Source organism: Schistosoma haematobium, chromosome 1, assembly GCF_000699445.3.
Source record: "Schistosoma haematobium chromosome 1, whole genome shotgun sequence".
NCBI lineage: Eukaryota > Metazoa > Platyhelminthes > Trematoda > Strigeidida > Schistosomatidae > Schistosoma > Schistosoma haematobium.
The window spans coordinates 9715753-9736369 of record NC_067196.1 but is presented as its reverse complement, the minus strand read 5'-3'; the positions used below and the strand labels follow the sequence as shown (position 1 = coordinate 9736369).

Here is a 20617-nt window from a genome sequence, read left to right as displayed (position 1 = left end):
TGTCCATCTGCGACATGTCGCAGACTATAGTTGCAACTTAGGAAACTCCTCTCTAGTAGTATCCCGAGTCGAAAAAGATTTAGAAGTCCTGGTGCCCTACGATTTAAAGTCTTACAATAACTGTGACAAAAATGCCTTTCGAGCAAACCTCGCACTGGTAACATTGAAGCTCATTTTTGGCCAGTTTAACGGATGAAATTTCCATATAATCTTCAGCAGTTTTATCCGTCCCCACTTAGAGTATGGAAACATAGTCTTTCCTTCCTCACTCCAAGAGGATAAGGACACTCCAACGGCGAGCCACGAAGTCAGTTCGGAGACTCAAATTTAAACCTTGTGAAGAGCGCCTCCAATCACTTAACCTTTACCCATTAGAGTACAGGCGTCTTAGAGGTGACCTTCTGATGTCTTACAGTATCCTTAACACTTCCGGATATCCTCTTATACACTTACTTAAGCTTAATCCCAGTATCAACCTATGGGGTAACACCCAGAAATTGGAGTCACAACAAGGCAGAACGGACTGTAGACACAACGTCTACTCCTTAAGAGTTGTCAAATGCTGGAATTCGCTGCCGACTGAACTAGTCCAAGCGACTTCACAGGAGTCCTTTAAGATGAACCTTGACCTATTCTTAAAGACTAAGGATAACCTATCATGATTTATCAATTTCTTTTCTCCCTCTATTATCGTAAATATACCTAGATTCCTGCCTAGAGGTATTGGTGATCCCCTGCTACTAGACACGGAAGCCTGTTAAGCGAAAGCTTCTTCGATTCCGTCCACAACCATTTGAACCATTTGAGTTATTTTACAGTAAAGTTTGGCGTTTGGTTCATTTAACATCGGAGGTTGTTACGTACAGAGCGTTACGACAATGAAGCGACGGGTGGTTTTCAGTGAGTCGGATTCAGGTAATGTTCAGTCCGTTTATATTCAAAAAAGATGATGAAATTAAGACCAAGGAAAAGCCGACAGTAAAACAAAGTACGAAACGATATTCCGAGAAGAAAAGGAAATGCACAGACGTCGATGGTATTAAATTACTTCCTTATAAAGCCCCTAGATAATCAAATATCCTGCCGTGATAACTCCCAGCAGTCAATAATCGACGCTTTACGACGACAGCAAGAGTTATGCAAAATCAACCGTGGCAAGAAAGCAAATACTATTGAAGCGTACTTCTCACAGTCTGTGAAACCCAAGAAGAATGTAGTTTCCGTTGATGATTTCTTCGTACCATCTAGAACAAAATCGAATGCTAAGGTGAGCTTTTAAATGATACGAATTTTTTGGTCCCTATCAACTCATTACTACAAACGTTTGTTAGGGAAATTGTACGATATTATTCTTCGTCGCCGTTCAATAGGTAATGGTAAAAATACTCAGTCTATCCAAACATGTTTATGAAAGTTTATTTGTATATTTTGTGCCAATTTTCTGCTCTGATATAATCATCAACCAGTTGATTTGATATTATTTAACTGTGGGATGAACCAATTGGGTTTCAAATTGCATCTTTTAAACTCTTGCGTGAAATCTTTTCATCTGTATGGGCCTATAAGTTCATTGCATTAAAGTAGGCTTCGGTTTTTTGGTCAAAATACTAACCCTGGTTTATTACCCTGCCCCCTAACCCCAAATCCTAGTTTTAATCTTCAACATTAATTCCTAACCGTATCTTGGAACGGGTAAATGGTTGAAATTTCGCAGTGCGATTTCGAGAATTGCTTATATTCGCTCCAACACTGTTTCGAGTGAGAGATTCCTACTATTCAAGGTTGCTAAATATTTCTGTACCTATTGCGTGGTTACTTCCTGACCTTTGTCTTCAAAGTAATTGTACCCTGTCATAAGTAACTTAAAACAGCTTACAACACTCCACATTTGTAAAGGTGCATTACATCATGAACGTGTTATTATCTTCTTGCATATTGTTTTTGCATTTTTGCTTCCTTTCTCATCTATATTTTGGCACCAAGTTTCTAAATAACAAATATTTACTCCATGCTCTGTTGTTTTTGCATCTTTTCATCTGTTACTACAACTGACTGGCTAACTAGTCACTTTTTATTTATCTATTTATTTATTTATTCAAACACAAATATTGGCACAAGAGGGCACCAAATATATATATATATATATATAATTCCTACTCACTGACTTTTCGTGGCGGGGGTGTTGTTTACGAAAATGAGAGGACGGAAAGCGAATGTCCGGCGCTTTAACCGGATCCCAAACCAATGGTGCACATGGGCTCCAGTATCCTGCGGGGACAAATGGCGTATTAACCAATCGTCGGTCACCGGCTACCATGGGACTGCATCTCGATGCTCCACTGCCTTGTGGGTCAGACCTTTAGGTCAAAGGCTCGAGGTGTGACCCCCTGGGAAAACCACCTGCTTCGGTCTGGGCACCCGGGCAGTACCACATCCCACACACAAATATGATGAGATGTCGATATTTATGGAAAATACTTTTCTTTCTTCGATTAACAATCAAACGATTCACGTTATTATTACTATTATTGTTATTAACTAGTCACTCAAAATGCTTGACGCGATTATAATCTATTTACCTTCAATCCATGACAACACCCATTTCGGATGGTCCAATAAATTTTATTGAATTATTTGTTTGCTTACATTTGTTAAAACATCCGTTTTAAGCCTTCTGCTGTCGTCAGCACACCACCTCATTCACCGATGGAGATCATCCCGGATACACCAATATTATCTCCGAAAACACCTCTGGGGACCAGAGGAAGTTATAAAAGCTCACCCCAAATCAATGTTATCTCGGAGGGTGTGAAGACAACTAGTAATCAAACGTCATCCATGGTTAGTCATACTTTTGTTACTGAATTTAATGTTTTTATGAAGCATCCCTAGTCTCTTTTCTATTTTTTACTTGTGAAACAAGTAACTTCTTATACATTGTCTATGAAAGTTCCGTTCTAGTTACTTATATGGAAAAGATATAAGGTTAATTATCACGATTATTAAATTTAAACAACAATAACTACATAGAAAAATCCAAACACCCTTTTTTTTCAGGTCCTCTTCAGCATGCTATCGTAAATATGTGTCTTACCTCCAAAGAATAGTTTTGTATACTTGGCTGTGAGCTACGCTTCGTTTTGGAGCCATTCAGATTGCATGGGTGCTCAGACAGAACTATGTAGAGCGTAGTTCCAACTTAGTCGGAATCTGATCACCTTGACCTCCAAGTAATAGCTTCACTCTAGCATGTTACCCTTTGTGAAGTGGTCTCTTATTAGTTAAAGGCACTCAATCTCAACTTGTTCTGGTCAGTCAATAGTAGTGTTTGTCAACGAAAAGCTATATTTGTAAGGTAATTGTGTTTGTTGTAGGTGTTTATCAGCGGATATGCTTTGAGTAAATTGTTCGTAGATCCAGCTGTTCCTTTTTTTCATCATCATCTACTCTATAACATTTATTCTGTTTTATTAGGGTACGCATTAACACTATCACCTTTTACCTCTCTATTGTCGGCTATTTAGGTCAAAGCGTGATTAAGCACGTTATTGTAGGAAATTCGAGGCTGTTTTTTATTATCGAGTTCATTAAATTCACTCACATGTCTATGACTAGGCACAAAGTGCTGTAGTCACAGACAAATATAAAAGTAATATTGTCTTTTCGGTTCACGTACCAGTTTGACGGGCTAAGATTAATTCTGTGATAGATGTCTCATATGGATCTCCATTTATTTCAGGCATTTAGCTTTTTTCCGTATATGTAATCTATTTTTAGTTTCTGTCACTCATGAAATACTTGCATTGTGTAAACGCTAACAACGTCTTACCATTCAAATGTCTTTTGATTTTCAATAACGTAAAATAGGTTAATGAATCTCTTAATGATAGCACTGATACTGCTGTAAAAGATCGAAAGCATTTTTGGGCCTACAAAGCTCGCGATGGTCCTCGCAGTCTTGGATCAAGAGAAATTCCTAAGGTTAGTCCTCTTAATTTGATGTAAACGGTCTAAAATATGATACAGTTTATTTTAGCTCACAATCAAATGTCATTGGTGTAGAATTTTTCATGTGGCGACTACATTTTCAGTCAATAATTGGTAAAATTAATTAATTTCTTTAGCTGGTGTAACTAGTTATTTGTCTTAAGGTCAGTTAGAAAATAAATGTGCTGTACACTAGTGGTCAGACGACATTGAGAGATCAGGCCTTACATGAATGGAGCAGTTCATAGAAGTATAAGGTGGGTTTTGTTGTGTCCATGAGATGGTAATATATGCCTTAAAAGTCCTAGTGTTATGACACTATACAATCATGTTAGTATGATTAGTTGGACTGATTAAGTCTTTGACGAAGTAGACATGAACAATGTAGACCTCGATAAAATTATCAATGTGAGCTGAAAACCCTTTACTAACATTGGAGGAAGTAATTAAAGAAGGAAAGCCATAAAAATGAAAATAATGATAAAACGTACCCTAGATTTACTAGACAAAGTCTAAGAAAACAGTCAAAAACAAAACGTACGGCATAAGAATAGTTGAATTTTTGAGACTTATCAGTCATGTTATTTTGAGTTCACTGCAACAAACAACTCAGTTTTGACGATTTCTCTCCTGCTAGCCGTAACCAAAAGATTCCGATTTCACTGAATTTGTAGCATATTTTAATTTAACTATCTTTTAAGTTATCCACTTAATATCATATGGGTTTGGGCTAAACACAATTATTAGGTATTAGGTGAAAAAAGCATAGTGCATTTTCAAATCCTAAGTGATATAGCGGTTGAAAGAAAATCTGGCTGTCCTGTACAGCAAAGCTTTTCATTTCTACTCCAGTTTACGTACCTCGTTGAGGAATGTCACATTAAGATGTTAAAAGCTGTCCACATGCATAATTGGTAAGCTATAACTAAACACTTTCTGTAGTGTGATATTTATTAATTAAGTACAGATTTATTTACTTAGATGCGTGTCTCAAGCTTTGTATAAAGCTGTCAATAGTGTCTGGGTTTTTAAACAGAAGTAACCGGGATCTTAGTTTAGATTTATGACTTACTGTCTGAAAGCGAAGTGCTTTAACCCCTTAGCCATCAGGAATTAGTGGTTGCTGTGCACTCGAAAGGTGATCGTATATGGATTTATACAGTATGGACAAGAAATGTGGTAGTGGTGGTATTTATGCAGAAAACTAGGGATTCTTATGACCAGACAGGTAGTTTACGCAATCCTTTTTAAAATTAGATGTCTTTCAGTTTTTTCGTGATTTTTGATGGTTTGTTTGAGTTTGTCAAGTACAATAGTGGAAATGTGTCTATGAGACGACATTAGCGAAATGAAATGTATTGTTATACAATTTCCGTTCCAGGGAACTCCGGATTGTTTAAAGGGACTAAACTTTCTCATCACTGGAATACTAGAGTGTATTGAACGAGAGGACGCTGCAAATCTTATTCAGAATTGTGGTGGAAAAGTTTTAAAAACATTGGGTAAAAAGACTGATTATCTCGTTGTCGGGCGTGAACCTGGTGCAGCCAAAATCGAGAAGGTGGGTTTTAAATCTATATTGTACCAAAATATATTATTGAATAAAGCCTTTAATAATAATAATAATTGTTTATTTATTAAGAGCAAAAAACTAATATTTGCTAATTCCCACCTTAAATTTTTTTATTTTTTCACCAGTTAAGCTACTTATTTCTAGCTATTTTAGTATAATCTTAACTCGGCTACTTATAAGTAGAAAGGAATAGTACTTTTAAACTGTAAAATTTTATATCTCAAGTATACCGTTTAGTTAGTCTACATTGAGGTACGAATATGTAATTAGGTCAACTGCTTGTTAAATTTTAACATTGGAGAAAGATTGAATAGTATGATAATTACTGATTTCTATAGCCTATGCATATGAGAAGAAGGCTTCCACTTATTTTAAGCAGGACCAAACTGTATCTTCTCATTAATGTGGTTGTTTAAAGGAATCTCTCGGTCTCACACTTTGTTCAGATATTCCATGTCCCAATGTTTATTGTTTCCTTGGTTGTCCGACCTATTTGATTCCAAAGACGGCTTTCACCATGCGCTGTCACATGTCTTATCCATAAAGACTCTTCTCTTCCTGGAACAGAGTTGAATTCACTTTTTGTGTCTACAGATTCTGTAACTTGATTCTTTTTTACGAAAAAGAGTTTATCACCTTACGTCCAACCCTCTCTCTTTTCCCGGGCTTGGGGCTGTTAGTAGCCTTGCAGGTAACTTGGGACTTCTGTGTTTCAAGAGAGGTTTTGAGACGCTAAAGTAAAAGTAAATGCTAAATTATAGTTTATGCCTTCTGTATCTATCTGTCTTTCCTTTTATTATATTCCCACCAAGTTTTGTGCAATTATAGACGTATGACTTCAATGGAGATGAAAAATAGCGTGTTCAAAACCTTTTTTTTAATCTTATTAATTTTTTTCACCACACTCAAACACTTCTACAGTACTCATCACAGACAACCCAGATATGCAACAAGGACATTCAAACACTGAATTTGAAGCAATGCGAGTCCTTTTTATGAATCATTACGGCAGATTAATTTTCAGTCTTTGTTAATAACTTACATGAAAATGATAATCAAAAGCAAGTGTAAGGATTTAAGAGTTTCGAGGTCAACATAATACTCGAATATGTTTGTAACTTTTCCCCGGCTCAAAAATAGGGTCTTTTATCTTATGAACTGTTGGGATGTGCAGATTTCTGTTGCTGTGATCAACCACATGGGTCCAACATGTAGCTATCTTGACCAAGTTGTCCCCCTAAATAATCGTTTTGAAAGTTAAAAAAATAAACCTTGTTCGATAAAGTGTGTTTACTTCCATCCATTCTAAATTTTTCACATATGAACTAATTATATTAGGAAAAACTGTCTTACAAATGTGATTTTGCATTTAAAAAATACATAATGTGCTTTAATCTATCGATGATAATTATGATCATTTTCTACAATTATACAATTTACCACAACACTTCCTGATTCAATTAATATTTTCATCCTAACTGTTCAATTTCATATCAAAGAAATTTTGTCAGAATGTTTTCGTTTTAAGAGCAAGCAAACTATGTTTTTATCATTCACTTGAAAAAGAAAAGTGTCAAAGTTCATCTGATAAAGTCTGTTAAAAAAATACATATAATCAAAAAGATGACTCGTCACCTCGTTGGAAAAAAAAGTATTTATCAAATTTCCGTTTAAATAAACTGACCCAAACTCGAATAAACGTCGTCATCTAGAAACCAACACGGCATCGATTTCTTATGTCCTTAGTTTAATTATCATATGTAATTCAGGAAGATCTATTCATCATTCAAAAGATTGATTAATTTGCCATCACTTTATCAAATCCAATGAATACTTCATTTTGAAATTTTCATACCACTTCTGAGTATTATCATTACAGTTGTCTTCATTATGTCATGTATCACTCCACTGTTGATTTTTGTAATTAGTATTAACTTGCTATAAATAATCTGTACTTGTTCCTAATGATCTCTCTCTCGCTTATTCCTGTGTAAATTAGGCTTATATAATCGGGGAAAATAATTGTAGCTTTTTTCTTCATCAATATACTCAATCGATTCAAACACATTACATATAAAGCATTTATAAAATTGATTCGGATATGAAAGATTTGATATATACAAAATAAATTAAATCCATTTTGTTGCCCAGTATTTATTGTTCGTGTTGGCCAGTTGTTTTTGTGCATTTAAGCAGATGTTTATTGGTAAGTACTGCTAATAATACATGATAAATGAGAGAAAGATCCAATACCCCTTGAATTTCAATTATTCATGGATACTACTAATCTACAAACCACTACATATAAAAGCGTAGTCTAGCATTGTGTTCACTGACAGATTAATTAACAACTGAAATGATTATTATCATTCATCGATGTTTATTGCATCTGGTACTTAGAAAGTAAAGTTTATTTATCAATTATGATCAACGTAGAACTCATAGTTAAACTGTTTAAATGGCTTCATTAATTTTTATTTTACTCACCTAAGAGTTGTTGTCTAGTATTTAAAAATATTTGATTGTCATGAATTCGAACGATACAATCGTCTTAAGAGTTTATGATTACTTTAAGTTCTGACATAATAGGTTATAACCATCTTGAAAAATCACCCGTACCTAATTACTAAATAATAACATTAGCGTAACTATCAATTTGACTCAGTGCTTTATATATTTTATCAAATCAGTTGTAGTGTTATTACTAATTTATACTTTTTAACTCAATTATGATTGTACACCAGTTATAAACAAATCGAATATTAGAGTAGTGATGTAACAAAAAAATCGATTACCTTTACTTAAATGAGTTCCTTTTGAATTCTGTATTTTAGACAATGAAGGACCAGAAGAAGTACTGATATTGTGTTTATTCTAATTATGTTATTATTTGTTTGTTTTACTGTAGTCATCACCTTATACAAGTCATTTGGTCATTCGTTATAACTCTTTAGGAAGACATTTTATCCAGTCATAAGTAGAGCTATTGTACTTTTTCGATCCTGGGCTTCGTTATTGTTGAGAAGAACACTATTAGTAAAAGCATATACGACACTTGAAATATTTCAGTGGGAAAAATTATTTCTGTTAAACAGCACATAGTATTATTCATTTCTGTGTTTGATTTAAAATTGTTTTTCTACTCACAACTGTGTTCTTTTTTAAATTCGTGAAGGCTAACAATTTGAAAATTAAGCAGATTACCGAAGAACATCTCTTTGAAATGATAGAAAAGTCCAGTAATATTCCTCTTGTAAATCATAAATCGGATGTATCCAGCTCAGAATCTTCCAAGAAATTGGAGCCTGTAGATGCAAACGATAGTAAACAAAATTTAAAAAGTCCTAAAAAATCCCCTAAGAAGAATCAATCTACCAAATCACCGGATAGTGCTCCTAAATCTCATAAACATGAATCTCCGAATAAATGTGCAGGAAAATCTGTTATGTCCTCATGTAGTGAACTTCCTCTTACTGCACGTCCTGTTTTAACTAATAATTCAACATTCAATAATAAAACTGATCGAAGTCATAGCAGTGGTTTATCCAAAACTCCTACTAATGTCATCGATAAGCAAGATTCCCTGTCCAAGGAGATGAGTTCGAAGTTGTCTGAATTATGGGTTGATAAGTATAAACCAACGTCTATTCGCTCACTGATTGGTCAAAACGGTGCACAAAGTCCAGCCAATCGACTTTTAAATTGGCTATCTTCCTGGCACTCGAGTTTTTCAGCAGGTTTGTGGTGTATCAGTTATCTTATAACCTTTATAGTTATTAATTCTCCTTCAAACAGAAGTAATTCGATCATTAATGTAATGATTATCATTTCTCAATGTTATTTTACGTTACCTGGTGTTGCAAAACGAAAGTTGTAACATTAGGTCTGTAGATCCTTTTTTCCAGACTCTAACTTTATCTTTCTGTGTTGATGAAACGCGAAATATCAAGTGACATATATGCTGTTCGTTACAAACTTTATATTTTCATACTAGATTCATTAGCTGTTTTATTTCAAGCTTATAGCCTTTTAGTACCATTCGTATTGTCTGATGATTTGAAACTCGTTTGATGTACTTGTGAAGCAGATTGCAGTCATTTTTGTATCGTTAAGTAAAACCTTTTTTAGTTATCTGTCATTGTGAAAATTCCATGAAATAATCTGTTTCTGCCATTCCGATGAAATATCGGTTATGTTATTCTATGACGTGGTAAAACTGGGAACCAACTGTTCTTATATTTGACCTTAGTTCTAAAATTTTGTATGCTTGTCACTTTTCAGGTTTAAAAGCGAAGGCTTACTCAAGTGCCCCTCCATGGGGCCCGTCATCTAGTGATGATGGGAAGTGGGCGCGCGCAGCACTTCTTTCGGGACCTCCAGGGATAGGCAAAACATCAACCGCTATTTTAGTATGCAAAGAACTCGGTTATACTTATTGCGAATTTAATGCATCCGATTGTCGATCCAAGCGGTGTTTAAGTGAAGAAATAGGACAGTCTTTGGGTCTACGAAATTTGTCACATATGGCGTTTGGTCAAGGTATGTGTATGATGATTTTCTCCTATTTCATTTACCAGCATTTAGCGGTGATAGTTTATAAAAATCTTAGTATTCCTAAATGTTTATGTATACAGTGTTTGCATTCAAAATCATAGTAAGCGGAATGTGTTCGAGTATGTGTTTCCATGACTAAGATCTAAGTACTAATGATTTACTTACCTACTTACATGTGTTACCCCTCGTGGAGGGGCATAGGCCGCTTACCAGGACTCTCCATCGAATCTTTTCTAGTTGTCTACAGTTGCTATTCATTCTTTTCATGTATGCTTCTAAGTTCTTTGGCCTCCCTCTTTTCCGTTTTCTTTCAGAATTCCAAGTTAGCGCTTGTCTAGTGATGCAGTTTGGTGATTTCCTCAGTGTACGTCCTATCCACTTTCAATTTCTTTTCCTAATTTCTTCCTTCAGCTGGAACCTGGTTTGTTATCTCCCCGATAGGCTGTTGCTGATGGTATCCGGCCAACGGACGATGAGTATCTTGCGTAGACAATTGTTTATAAATCCTTTTACTTTTTTGATGATGGTTATGGTAGTTCTCCAAGTTTCAGTTCCGTACAGTAAAACTATCTTGACGTCCATATTAAAGATTCTGAACTTGATACTGGCTGACAGTTGTTTTGAGTCCTATATGTCCTTCAATTATAGGAATCCTGCTCTTGCTTTGCCTATCCTTGCCTTTGCGTCTGTATCCGATCCTCCTTGTTCATAGATGGTGCTTCCCAGATACGTGAAATTTTCGACCACTTCCAGAGCTTCTCCATCAAGTATGATTGGGTTGGTGTTCTCTGTGTTGTATTTGAGGATCTTGCTCTTTCCCTTGTTTATGTTGAGGCCTACTGCTGTTGAGGCTGCTACTACATTGGCTGTCTCGACCTGCATTTGTCCGTGCGTATAGGATAGAAGTACCAGGTCATCTGCAAAGTCCAAATCGTCTAGTTGCATGCAAACTGTTCATTGTATTCCGTGCTTTCTCAAGAAGTGAGGGTGTTCATGATCCAGTCAACCACTAGAAGAAAGAGTAAGGGGGAGAGTAGGCAAACTTGTTTGACTCCTGTACTCACTTGGAATGCATCTGTCAGCTGTCCTCCATGCACGACTCTGCAGTTTAGTTGGTCGTATTAACTCCGGATGATGTTGGTGATTTTTACACCAGTGTCGACGTAGTTTCCATGAGGTTCTCCTTCCCACTCTGTCAAATACTTTCTCATAGTCAAGGAAGTTGATGTGTACTGATGGGTTCCATCCCACTGATTGTTCAACAATGATCCATAGTGACGCAGTTTGGTTTGTTCACGACTGATCGTAACAGAATCCTGTTGGCCTGCTGATCTCGGAGTTGAGTGTCTACTGATACTTTCATTCAGTTCAACAACCCTCTGTTAAAAACGTTTACTGTTACCGCTATTGGTGTGATTCCTCTGTAGTTCCCACATTTGTTCAGATCTACTTTCTTTGTTATATTGATGAGGTATCCTTATTTCCAGTATGTCGGCACTTGTTCTTTCTCCCAAATCTTCCCGAATAAAACGTGGAGCGTGTTTGCAGTTATTTCTGTCTGACTTTAGTGCTTCGAATGATATATTGTCAGGTCTATCTGCTTTCACACTCTTGACTTATGTGATGGTCATTCTGACTTGTTTGATCATTGGTAGAGTGACACGTATAGGAATGTCTGTGGATGGTGCTTCGATGTCCGGTGGATTTAATGGAGCAGGTCTATTCAAGAGTTCCTCGAATTGTTCCACCCATCTGTTGTTCAGTTCTTGAATCTCGGTGATTGTCTTGCATTTTTTATGCTTGACCGGTCTCTCTGGTTTCCTGTATTTTCCAGACAGTTTATTCGTTGTGTCATATGGTTGTTTCACATTTCCCTCTCTTAGAGCTTTTTCCGCAGTCGTTGTTAAGTCTTCCACGTATTTCTGCTTGTCGGCTCTAATGTTTCTCTTCACTTGCATGTTTGCTTTGGTGTATTCGGCCTGTGCGTCGACTTTCTCTGTTCTTGTCCGACTGTTGTTGATTGCTGTCTTCTTGTTCTTCCTTTACTGAATCTAGTCAAGTAATTCGATAGGGATCCATTCCTTGTGATGATAATTCTTGCGTCCCAGAATCTCCTGACGCATTGAAGTTAGTGCTTCTTTGATTCCCTCCCAGTTGTCCTACATAGTGGTGTTTTGTTCTTTCAGTAGATCTTGTAATGCTTGGGATCTGTTATTGAGAGTTATCTTAAGATCGTTTAGTTTGTCAGTATGTCGAGGGAAGGCTGTGTTGAACCCTTGTAATGCTGTTTTTCAGTTGTCTAGTGCTTTTTTAAATTCAGTTTCATCTTGACAGCCACCAGTTGGCGGTGATCTGAAGCTAGCTATGTCAGCTCCTCTCCTGGTTTTCACGTCTTCCATTGACCTTGCGAATTTTTCAGTGGTGCAAATGTGGCCGGTCTGATTCTCTGTAGTGAGATCTTGTGCGACACATGTAGCTTTGTGTATGTGTTTGTGTGTTAATATTGTGCCGTATATAACCGTTTTTGCTGAATGCACATAAGTTTGCAAATCTCTCACCATTCTCGTTCTTTTCTCCCAGTCAGTTCATACCATCCCATGATATCTTGATATCCGGTGTTGTCCATCCCAACCCTGCCTCTAGTAAAACTGGTCTTTATCGTCTTCATTGTTATCACTAACGGGTGCATAACAATGGATAACATTGATTGTGATTCCCTCCTTTATTTTGAATGATGATTTGATAATTGTGGATCCATGGGATTCCTATCCTTTATTGATTTATTTGAACACATAAATATTGGTACAAATGGGCATTGAATACATATGTGCCCCACAAGTCACCTGGTTTGTGTGTAGGTTGTGGTACTGCCCGTGTGCCTAGGTGGTTTTCATAGAGGGTCATACCTGAATCCTTTGACCTAAGGGTCTGATCCACAAGGCTGTGGAGCAACGTAAGGAGATGCAATCCCATAGTAGTCCGTGACCAACAATAGGTTCTTACACGGTTTGTTTCCTCAGGGCCCTGAAAGCCATGTTCATCATTTGTTCGAAAATCAGTTTTTCAACTCCTATAAGTGAATGGACTTTATCCACCAACCTGGTTTCAGCGCCGAACATTTGCTTTACGTCCGCTCAATTTCGTAAACAACACACCTGCGACGAGAACGCAGTGGGTAGAGCTTGCCTGGCAGTGGCTATATATGCGTAGCCATATGACAGCATTTCGAGAGAAAGAGGAAACTCTCCCCACTATCTCCTGTTTCTTTGTTTAAATAAATAACCAAATGAAACAATCTAAATTTAGGACTTTCAGATCTTATAGTAAACATGAAACACTTCTACTTTCTTATCATCAGAGATCAATGAATTGTAATTTGATGGTATGGACTAAATATATTTTTTTCATAGCATCAACATTAAATTCTGGTCGTCACGTTTTAATTATGGACGAAGTAGATGGTATGGCTGGTAATGAAGATCGCGGAGGAATGCAAGAACTTATTAACATGATTAAAATTACTCAATTACCTATTATTTGTATGTGCAATGATCGTCAGGCTATAAAAGTCAGTAATTTGTTTTGTTTTCATTTTCTTTTCTGTGTGAAATAAAATGACATGCCCTATACATGTATATATAAACAAATATTGTTTACTAACAGCTGAGAAAGTTATAAAAAAGGTCACGATTCAGCTGTAAATTTAGCGCTTCAATAATAATATTAGAGTATTTTGTCTTATTGTTCATTTTGTTCAAAAGCTGGATTAATACTTAAATTGTATCGATTGTTAATATGTATCTTTAAATGATCTCGGGTTGATTTTCACATTTGAATTTCCTCCCAGCATTTTCAACTCTGAAGGTATCTTTAACATATTTTCGAAGTTTTTAGCACACTACATGATTGAAAATGCGCATATACAAGTTTTTGCTTGATTAAGGTTTGTTAGCTGTAAAAATTAATACTTTTCAATAGCTTCGGTATTTCTTTGTCGAAGCTCTAAAATTTTTATTTTCCAAGTTAGATTCCTCCCCCACACACACTTAATTCCCTCTGTTACAACTCATTTACCATATTTCAAACCTATATCATACCAACAACTTCCAAACTCCATATCGTAACATGATTGGATAATCTTTTTATACACGATTGTTTTTGCGGCCTATTTATTTTTTTATAATTTTGATTTTTAATTTCCCCCTTGGAGATGCTCTAACTAGACTGGTGAGCGAAAACCTAGAGATTTTTACAAATATTTATTTACGTTTTTTGAAGCTTCACCTATATACTCGGTGTCCAAATATGTTGTGAAACTAATCATTCGTTCAAATTTAGACTTAAGTTATTATCAAATTTACTTCTTGTTGTTTAAAATTATTGATAAGCCTATCTAAGCGTCTGACCACATGACAGAATTATGCACAAATAATCTGAATTCGGAAACTAAGATTTTGTCTGAGAAGCGGTCCGATTATTCACAGAAATATACCCAAATAAGCTACAAGCCTCTGGGGCGTTTGATTGATCGATGTAGATAAAATGGTAAATGTATATTAACGACATATGATAGCATTAATTACTGTTATTATCTGTGTCTAAATTCAACAACGACAACAGTAATCGAAAGGGCAACTGGGCACTCAAAATTTGAAGACTGTTACACTTAAAAAAGATTCAGTGATTCCAAAAAAACTAAAAATAACAGTCCAAAGTGTTTATAATTCACGTCTATAGTTGAGTTCGCTGAATATTATGTAAGTACTGAGAAGTTATAGAGAACACGATATGTTATATACCCAAAATGAATAAAAGTGGAATTAACTACTGAATATTATTAAGTAGTATAACTATTACACCAGATTATCTGATGATGGGAATGGGGGTAAGTTGAGTAAGCTGAATTAACAGTTATAATTTTAAGGAAATTTTCCAGACAAGCTTATTAAATAATAGCAGTTAGTATTATTTTTATGTTTACTCTTACATTCTGCTATTTTAATTAGATACGCTCTCTGGCTAATTATTGTCTCGATTTAAGATTTCATCGTCCACGAGTTGAACAAATAAAGTCAGCAGTATTGTCTATTGCTTGTAAAGAAAATATGAATTTACCTCCGGATGTATTAACAAATATTATCGATTCTAGTAATCATGATATTAGACAGGTAAAATATACAGAGAAACTTTTATCATTTTACCGAATTGTGTTATTTTGTTCAGAAATCCTTTAAGCTATTTCTTCGTTTTTTTGGATTATCGCCTTATTTTTTATGTTATGAACTTAAACGATCTGTACATAATTTGTTGTCGATAAGAAGCCTTATTAATATTAGGAGCTAATGGTTTATTGGGTAAAGCATTTGACATCTAAACACTAGTTCATAGGTTAAAAGCCTGCTTCATCTACTTCAATTCAGGTAATTAAATAGTACTTCACCAAAAACCTTTACACGTAAAATGGGATTTGAAGCCAAGTACTTGGATCTATGCTTTGTAAATGTTTCATTTTTTGTTGCATTAGAATAAGTGGGAAACAAATTGTAGTTCAAATGAGTCTGAAGTCTTTATAACTTGTTGTCCATATGAGACATATTCTAGTAGGTTTTATTTAGATACAAGGATCTCTTCTTTAAAATGAGATGAAACAGTTATATGTACAAAGTGGATTATGACCAAGTTATTGTAACACATTTTATAATAATGTCATCCTGCAGCATTTTACTAATCTTATTAGAAAGATGAGTGATGAATACATAATAAAGCAATTGTGTCAAAATTATCCACAATAATAACTGTATACGGAAGTTTAACCAGTGCAACTACAAAGTTGTATTTATTTTTTCTACGAACTTAAACATATCCACTTAAGCACTTTACATCAAGTTAGTTATTCGTTCTAAACATCTATTTGGCAAGATGTATTTTCTAAAAGTGTGAACAATTTTATGATGTGCTTCGCTATGTCCGAGTTATTCAATGCATGCAATTTTTGTAGTATTCAGTAAATGAATATTTCTAGCTTTGTCAAGAGCTTGAATTCATCGCGTGTTGAAAGTGTTTATGTTAAATTTCACCTACATTTTTGGGAATAATCTTTTATAAATTAGAATTTTGGTCATAGCATTGTTTACACAAGCATATATAGCTTACTCAGTAAGTTTATCCGCAACATTTCAATGTTCGGTAACTGTATGTTGTATCCACAGCACTTTCGTTCATTTCTCCTCTCGATTAGTGGGTTTGTGCTACATATTGCTATGCGATTTCGATCTGGAAATTTCATTTCAAATTCCGACTTACACAACGTTTTTATTTTTCATCCGACCTATTGTGCTGCACGACAAAAAAGTGTTCATTGCAGATTGCTACGTTTGAAGAAATAATGATATCACCTAAAATCTGCGAACGGAACAAAAGTCAACAACACAACGATAGAATAAGCTAAGCTATTCTATTTCGCCTTATCCCTGATAACAAGAGGGAGAAGACCAGATCTAACCGATATATATATATATATATATATATATATATATATATATATTCCAAAAGCAGCCAGAAGCACGAACAAAACAAGCACACAACTCATGCGTATATATACAGTACAAGACTATCCTTGGAAAATGTCACAAAATAGCGTACTGAAGGAGAAATCGAACCAATAGTATTTAAGGTCCTTCCGAGTGGGAATTACAAACTTTGGCGCGAAAATAGTAAATCCGAATTCGCATAATAAAATCACAAAAATGAAACATTTACCAAGTGATTTCTAGGGATCTAGCATCTCCAACATAGTCAGAGATAACTTCAAACTCTTGAACAGAAATATTTGGTGGGAATTAAGCTGTAATGTGAAGCACTGACACATTTAATCAACGAAAAACTGTGCGTAAAAGCTATTTATGACGTACTTATTGGACAATAAGAATGTTGCTGATAACCTAAGCTTTTTTAATCACAATTTTACATTCAGTATTAATCCTAAACGTATTTTGTTTTTAGCAACAATGATAACAATAGATAATTAAAAAAACAGCCATGTATACTTTGTAATTTTAGGTAATTAATAATGTTCAAATGTGGTGTAGCTCTGGTTTAATTGATTCCGAAGGATTAAAAGCGGATGCATTAGGTGCACGTAAAGATCTACACTTAAATGCATTTGATGTGATTCGTAAAGTTTTTGCACCGGATATTTCTGGTTCTCAAGGCAGTGTTGCTACATTCAATGAAAGTTTAGATTTATTTTTTCAAGATTACAATTTAATTCCTTTGTTTGTTGAGGAAAATTATCTTAATGTTAGAGTTCATAATACCCAGTAAGTATTATTGTTACTATCGTTAATAATATTGTTTTTGTATACATATATGTCTTAAAAGTTTATTTATTTATTTATTTAAACACATAAGCATAGGTACAAGAAGGCACCAAATAAATATGCGCCACATAAACCATCCGATTTATGTAAGGGCTGATAAATAACTCACAATGCCAATAACTAAATCTCAAAGAAATAGATTTTAGAAAGAGAATCGCTAGCCGATTGACTGATTACATTCAAATGATTAAGAATATTTTGCAATTCAGGTTGATGCTTTTCGTAGTATTTTGTTATCAGAGCTAGATAATTTAATTGAAAAGTTTTCATTGTCGTTTTAGAAAAAATCATTAGCGTCTACTTCATCCAGAAGTAGGCTTTTCATTTTTCTCTCAAAGCCTAAGTCAGTTCATTCGGATGCTGTAATTTTTAAATGATTATATTCATAGGTTTCTCTATTGTCACTTGTTTGTTCAGTCCTGTTGAGTGTCTTCTTCAGTTGACTGTCATTCATATTTTTAATTAGCTCCTTCCATATGGTCGATAGACGGGACATATGCCTACGTATCTATTGATTGCCATTTGATTTGAATGTGTTGCCTATAGAAGTTCTCTGTCGTTCCTAGAATTCCCATTATCCAGAGTTGTGACATTTTCTGGGTCGGATTCATTTTGATAGTTGTTAAAGTGGATTAATATCAATCCTATCTCATCTTACCTCACTGTCAATTTATTGCCATGTATACATAAATAAAGGGGCTCCTTATTTTGCCTGATTTAATGTTTCACCTGTGCAGTTTATTTTGTAGGTGATATTGGATCTGTCTTCCATTGTCGTGTCTTTAGGTCTGCATAATAAGTTATTGAGTTTTAGCGTTGGTCCGTTGGTGAAATCGATTCTAAAGGGTTCCGCGATCATTGTAGTAGTTTCTGAGATATTTCTCATACGCCATGGATGATAATTTTTGCTATCGATAAGACAACTGTATTCCAAACGCGTCCTACAACCTCAACTACTTTTACACATCAACTGGAGTACTAAAGAGGCAGCGTGAAATGTGAGTCATAGCTTTACTCTAAGGCTAGTTTTTGTACAGAAAAATCGAGCGTATTTACCGAGTTACACACGACCCTGGGTTTCTGGCAATTTCTGGAGTTATACTAAATCTAGTTGCAATATAGTTACATATCGTGTTATAACCGTGGCACGTAATTCTGCATTTTCCAGATGTTTCCGAGAAACCTCCATCCAACCCTGGCTGAATCAATATTTCTTGGCGTTTCTAAGCCACTAAAAACTTTGACGAGGGGTACTTTGGGGACTCCCCCAACGACTGTATAATTTATTTCTTGGTTTCCAGGGTTGACATTTTGGTGGTATGTCTATTCACCAAACACTTTGATAAAAGTGCCAGGAGAGTTATTCTTACGGAAAACAGACAACAGATGATTCCTTTCAATTTTTCGAATCGTGAGTGCTGTTTGGATTTTCATACATGGCGTCTGTTCACAACTATTGTACCGTTACTGTTGTAGTTTTTCATACTCGGAGACTTCTACACTAACATTTCTAAAGTTCCTGTGTTTGCCCTGTCAAAACATTCATGGACGAGGTTTTGTTTTCTGGTTCTTTTTTTTCTGGTAGTTTTTATATCACCGAGGAAGTTGTTCCATCAGTATATGCATTTTTTCGATTTTGTGAAATAATACCGTTATGTAGATGGATATTCAACCAAATTAGTATGACTGCCAGTTATTCGTTAGTTAACGAGTGAGTAGACAAGAATATAATTAACTGCCACGAATTAATCAATAAGTCTTCACTTTAAACAATTTTAACACTATCCATCCCATTGAATATTATAATATTAGTTTCAATCAGTTATCTGTTACGAATCAAGTTTTTGTAGCTACTGCAATAGTAATTGTACGCAAAAAGTCAATTTATCTAACCATAATTCAACTGGTTCTTTTTGATACCTCAGCGTTTTGTCTCTCTTACTAAAATCGACAGAGGCTCTGTATTCTCTGTAGTTTTGAGCGGAAGAGTCATCAGTGAAACATTGTTTTTAAGATTCAAGCAGTTTATTTGATGCTTCTCGATTTTAGAAATTACCATTCTTAATTATTCAAGGAGATTAGTGTTCCACATTCTGCTCTAATCGATACAAATACACTGATAGCGAAGAACTAAAAAGCTTGGGTAGCTGTTGTAACATCCTACCAATATGAATTGTGACATTGTTATTTTGAGGCGTATCGTCAGTGTTAAATGTATGAGTGTAGCCTTTAGCAGTTTGGACGTTTAGGTAGCACCACTAGCCCTCACATTTATAGTATCGTTCAAAAACAACTGTACGTAGTGAGTTACATTAAAGTAATAGACACATAAAATATTATTTTATAAATTATTTACGTTCGCTGTATATATTGTAAGAAAGTAAGGTATGGTTTGTGACTCGCACATTTTCGTACTGTTTATATTTGCATTAATAGTGTCCATCGGTTCGTTCGTATGTAATTGGTTAACTTTGTTTTAGTGACGATAAAAAAATTTTGCAATTAATGTCTCAAGCAGCGTCTGACATCGCCACGGCAGATATCATTTCATCTACTATCAGATCATCACGTACGGGATCATGGTCTTTATTACCTGTTCAAGGTGTGTTCAGTACAGTTTCACCTGGTCGTACTCTTCGTGGCTCTTTACCTGGTGGCCCAGGTGGTGTTTCATTTCCTTCTTGGTTTGGTAAGAACAGTACACAAAGCCGTATCAATCGGACTACTTCGGAATTAGCTGCACATTTACGATTAGCAACTCATTGTGGTTCATCAAATCCGCTTACATTATTGCTAGATTATGCTACACCAATCTCTGAACTTATCACTCGTCCACTTAAAGAAGGTAACATTCCTACAATTTTTTTAGTATTTGAAATGTTTTGGAAAGGAAATCGGTCCAATAATAAGTGCGCGTGATTTTCCAAGAAATAACTTCCATTTCTAAACAATTGGAGAGATATTTAAATTTTTTAGGAAATATATATAGCACTAAAAAGCTGTGTATTTCTAAATTCTGTAGAAAAGCTAACACATTTCAGTAAAATGTTAAGGTTTCAAAAATCATTATGAAGGCTATAATCATTTACTGTCTTATGTACACCGGGGAAAAGTTTTCTATGTG

General features: G+C 35.2%; 1 protein-coding gene across 3 annotated transcripts in view; it reads left to right on the top strand.

Annotated features, from left to right (window-relative positions):
- Window positions 1-840: 840 nt before the first annotated feature.
- Window positions 841-20617, top strand: part of RFC1_1 (replication factor C subunit 1) — a gene marked incomplete at its 3' end in the record, with an annotated part of 35841 nt that continues 16064 nt past the window's right edge. The window contains exons 1-11 of one of the 3 annotated variants that reach the window (XM_051209633.1): window positions 841-1036; window positions 1068-1267; window positions 2671-2841; window positions 3868-3981; window positions 5369-5548; window positions 8736-9297; window positions 9842-10099; window positions 13525-13682; window positions 15121-15282; window positions 17174-17433; window positions 19974-20338. In XM_051209633.1, the coding sequence (XP_051073092.1) occupies window positions 919-1036; window positions 1068-1267; window positions 2671-2841; window positions 3868-3981; window positions 5369-5548; window positions 8736-9297; window positions 9842-10099; window positions 13525-13682; window positions 15121-15282; window positions 17174-17433; window positions 19974-20338 (2548 nt within the window). In that variant the 5' untranslated portion in view covers window positions 841-918. Of the gene's footprint in view, window positions 2842-3867; window positions 3982-5368; window positions 9298-9841; window positions 10100-13524; window positions 13683-15120; window positions 15283-17173; window positions 20339-20617 lie in introns of all 3 variants that reach the window. The other 2 variants (XM_012939598.2, XM_051209632.1) reach the window with 2 other exon arrangements.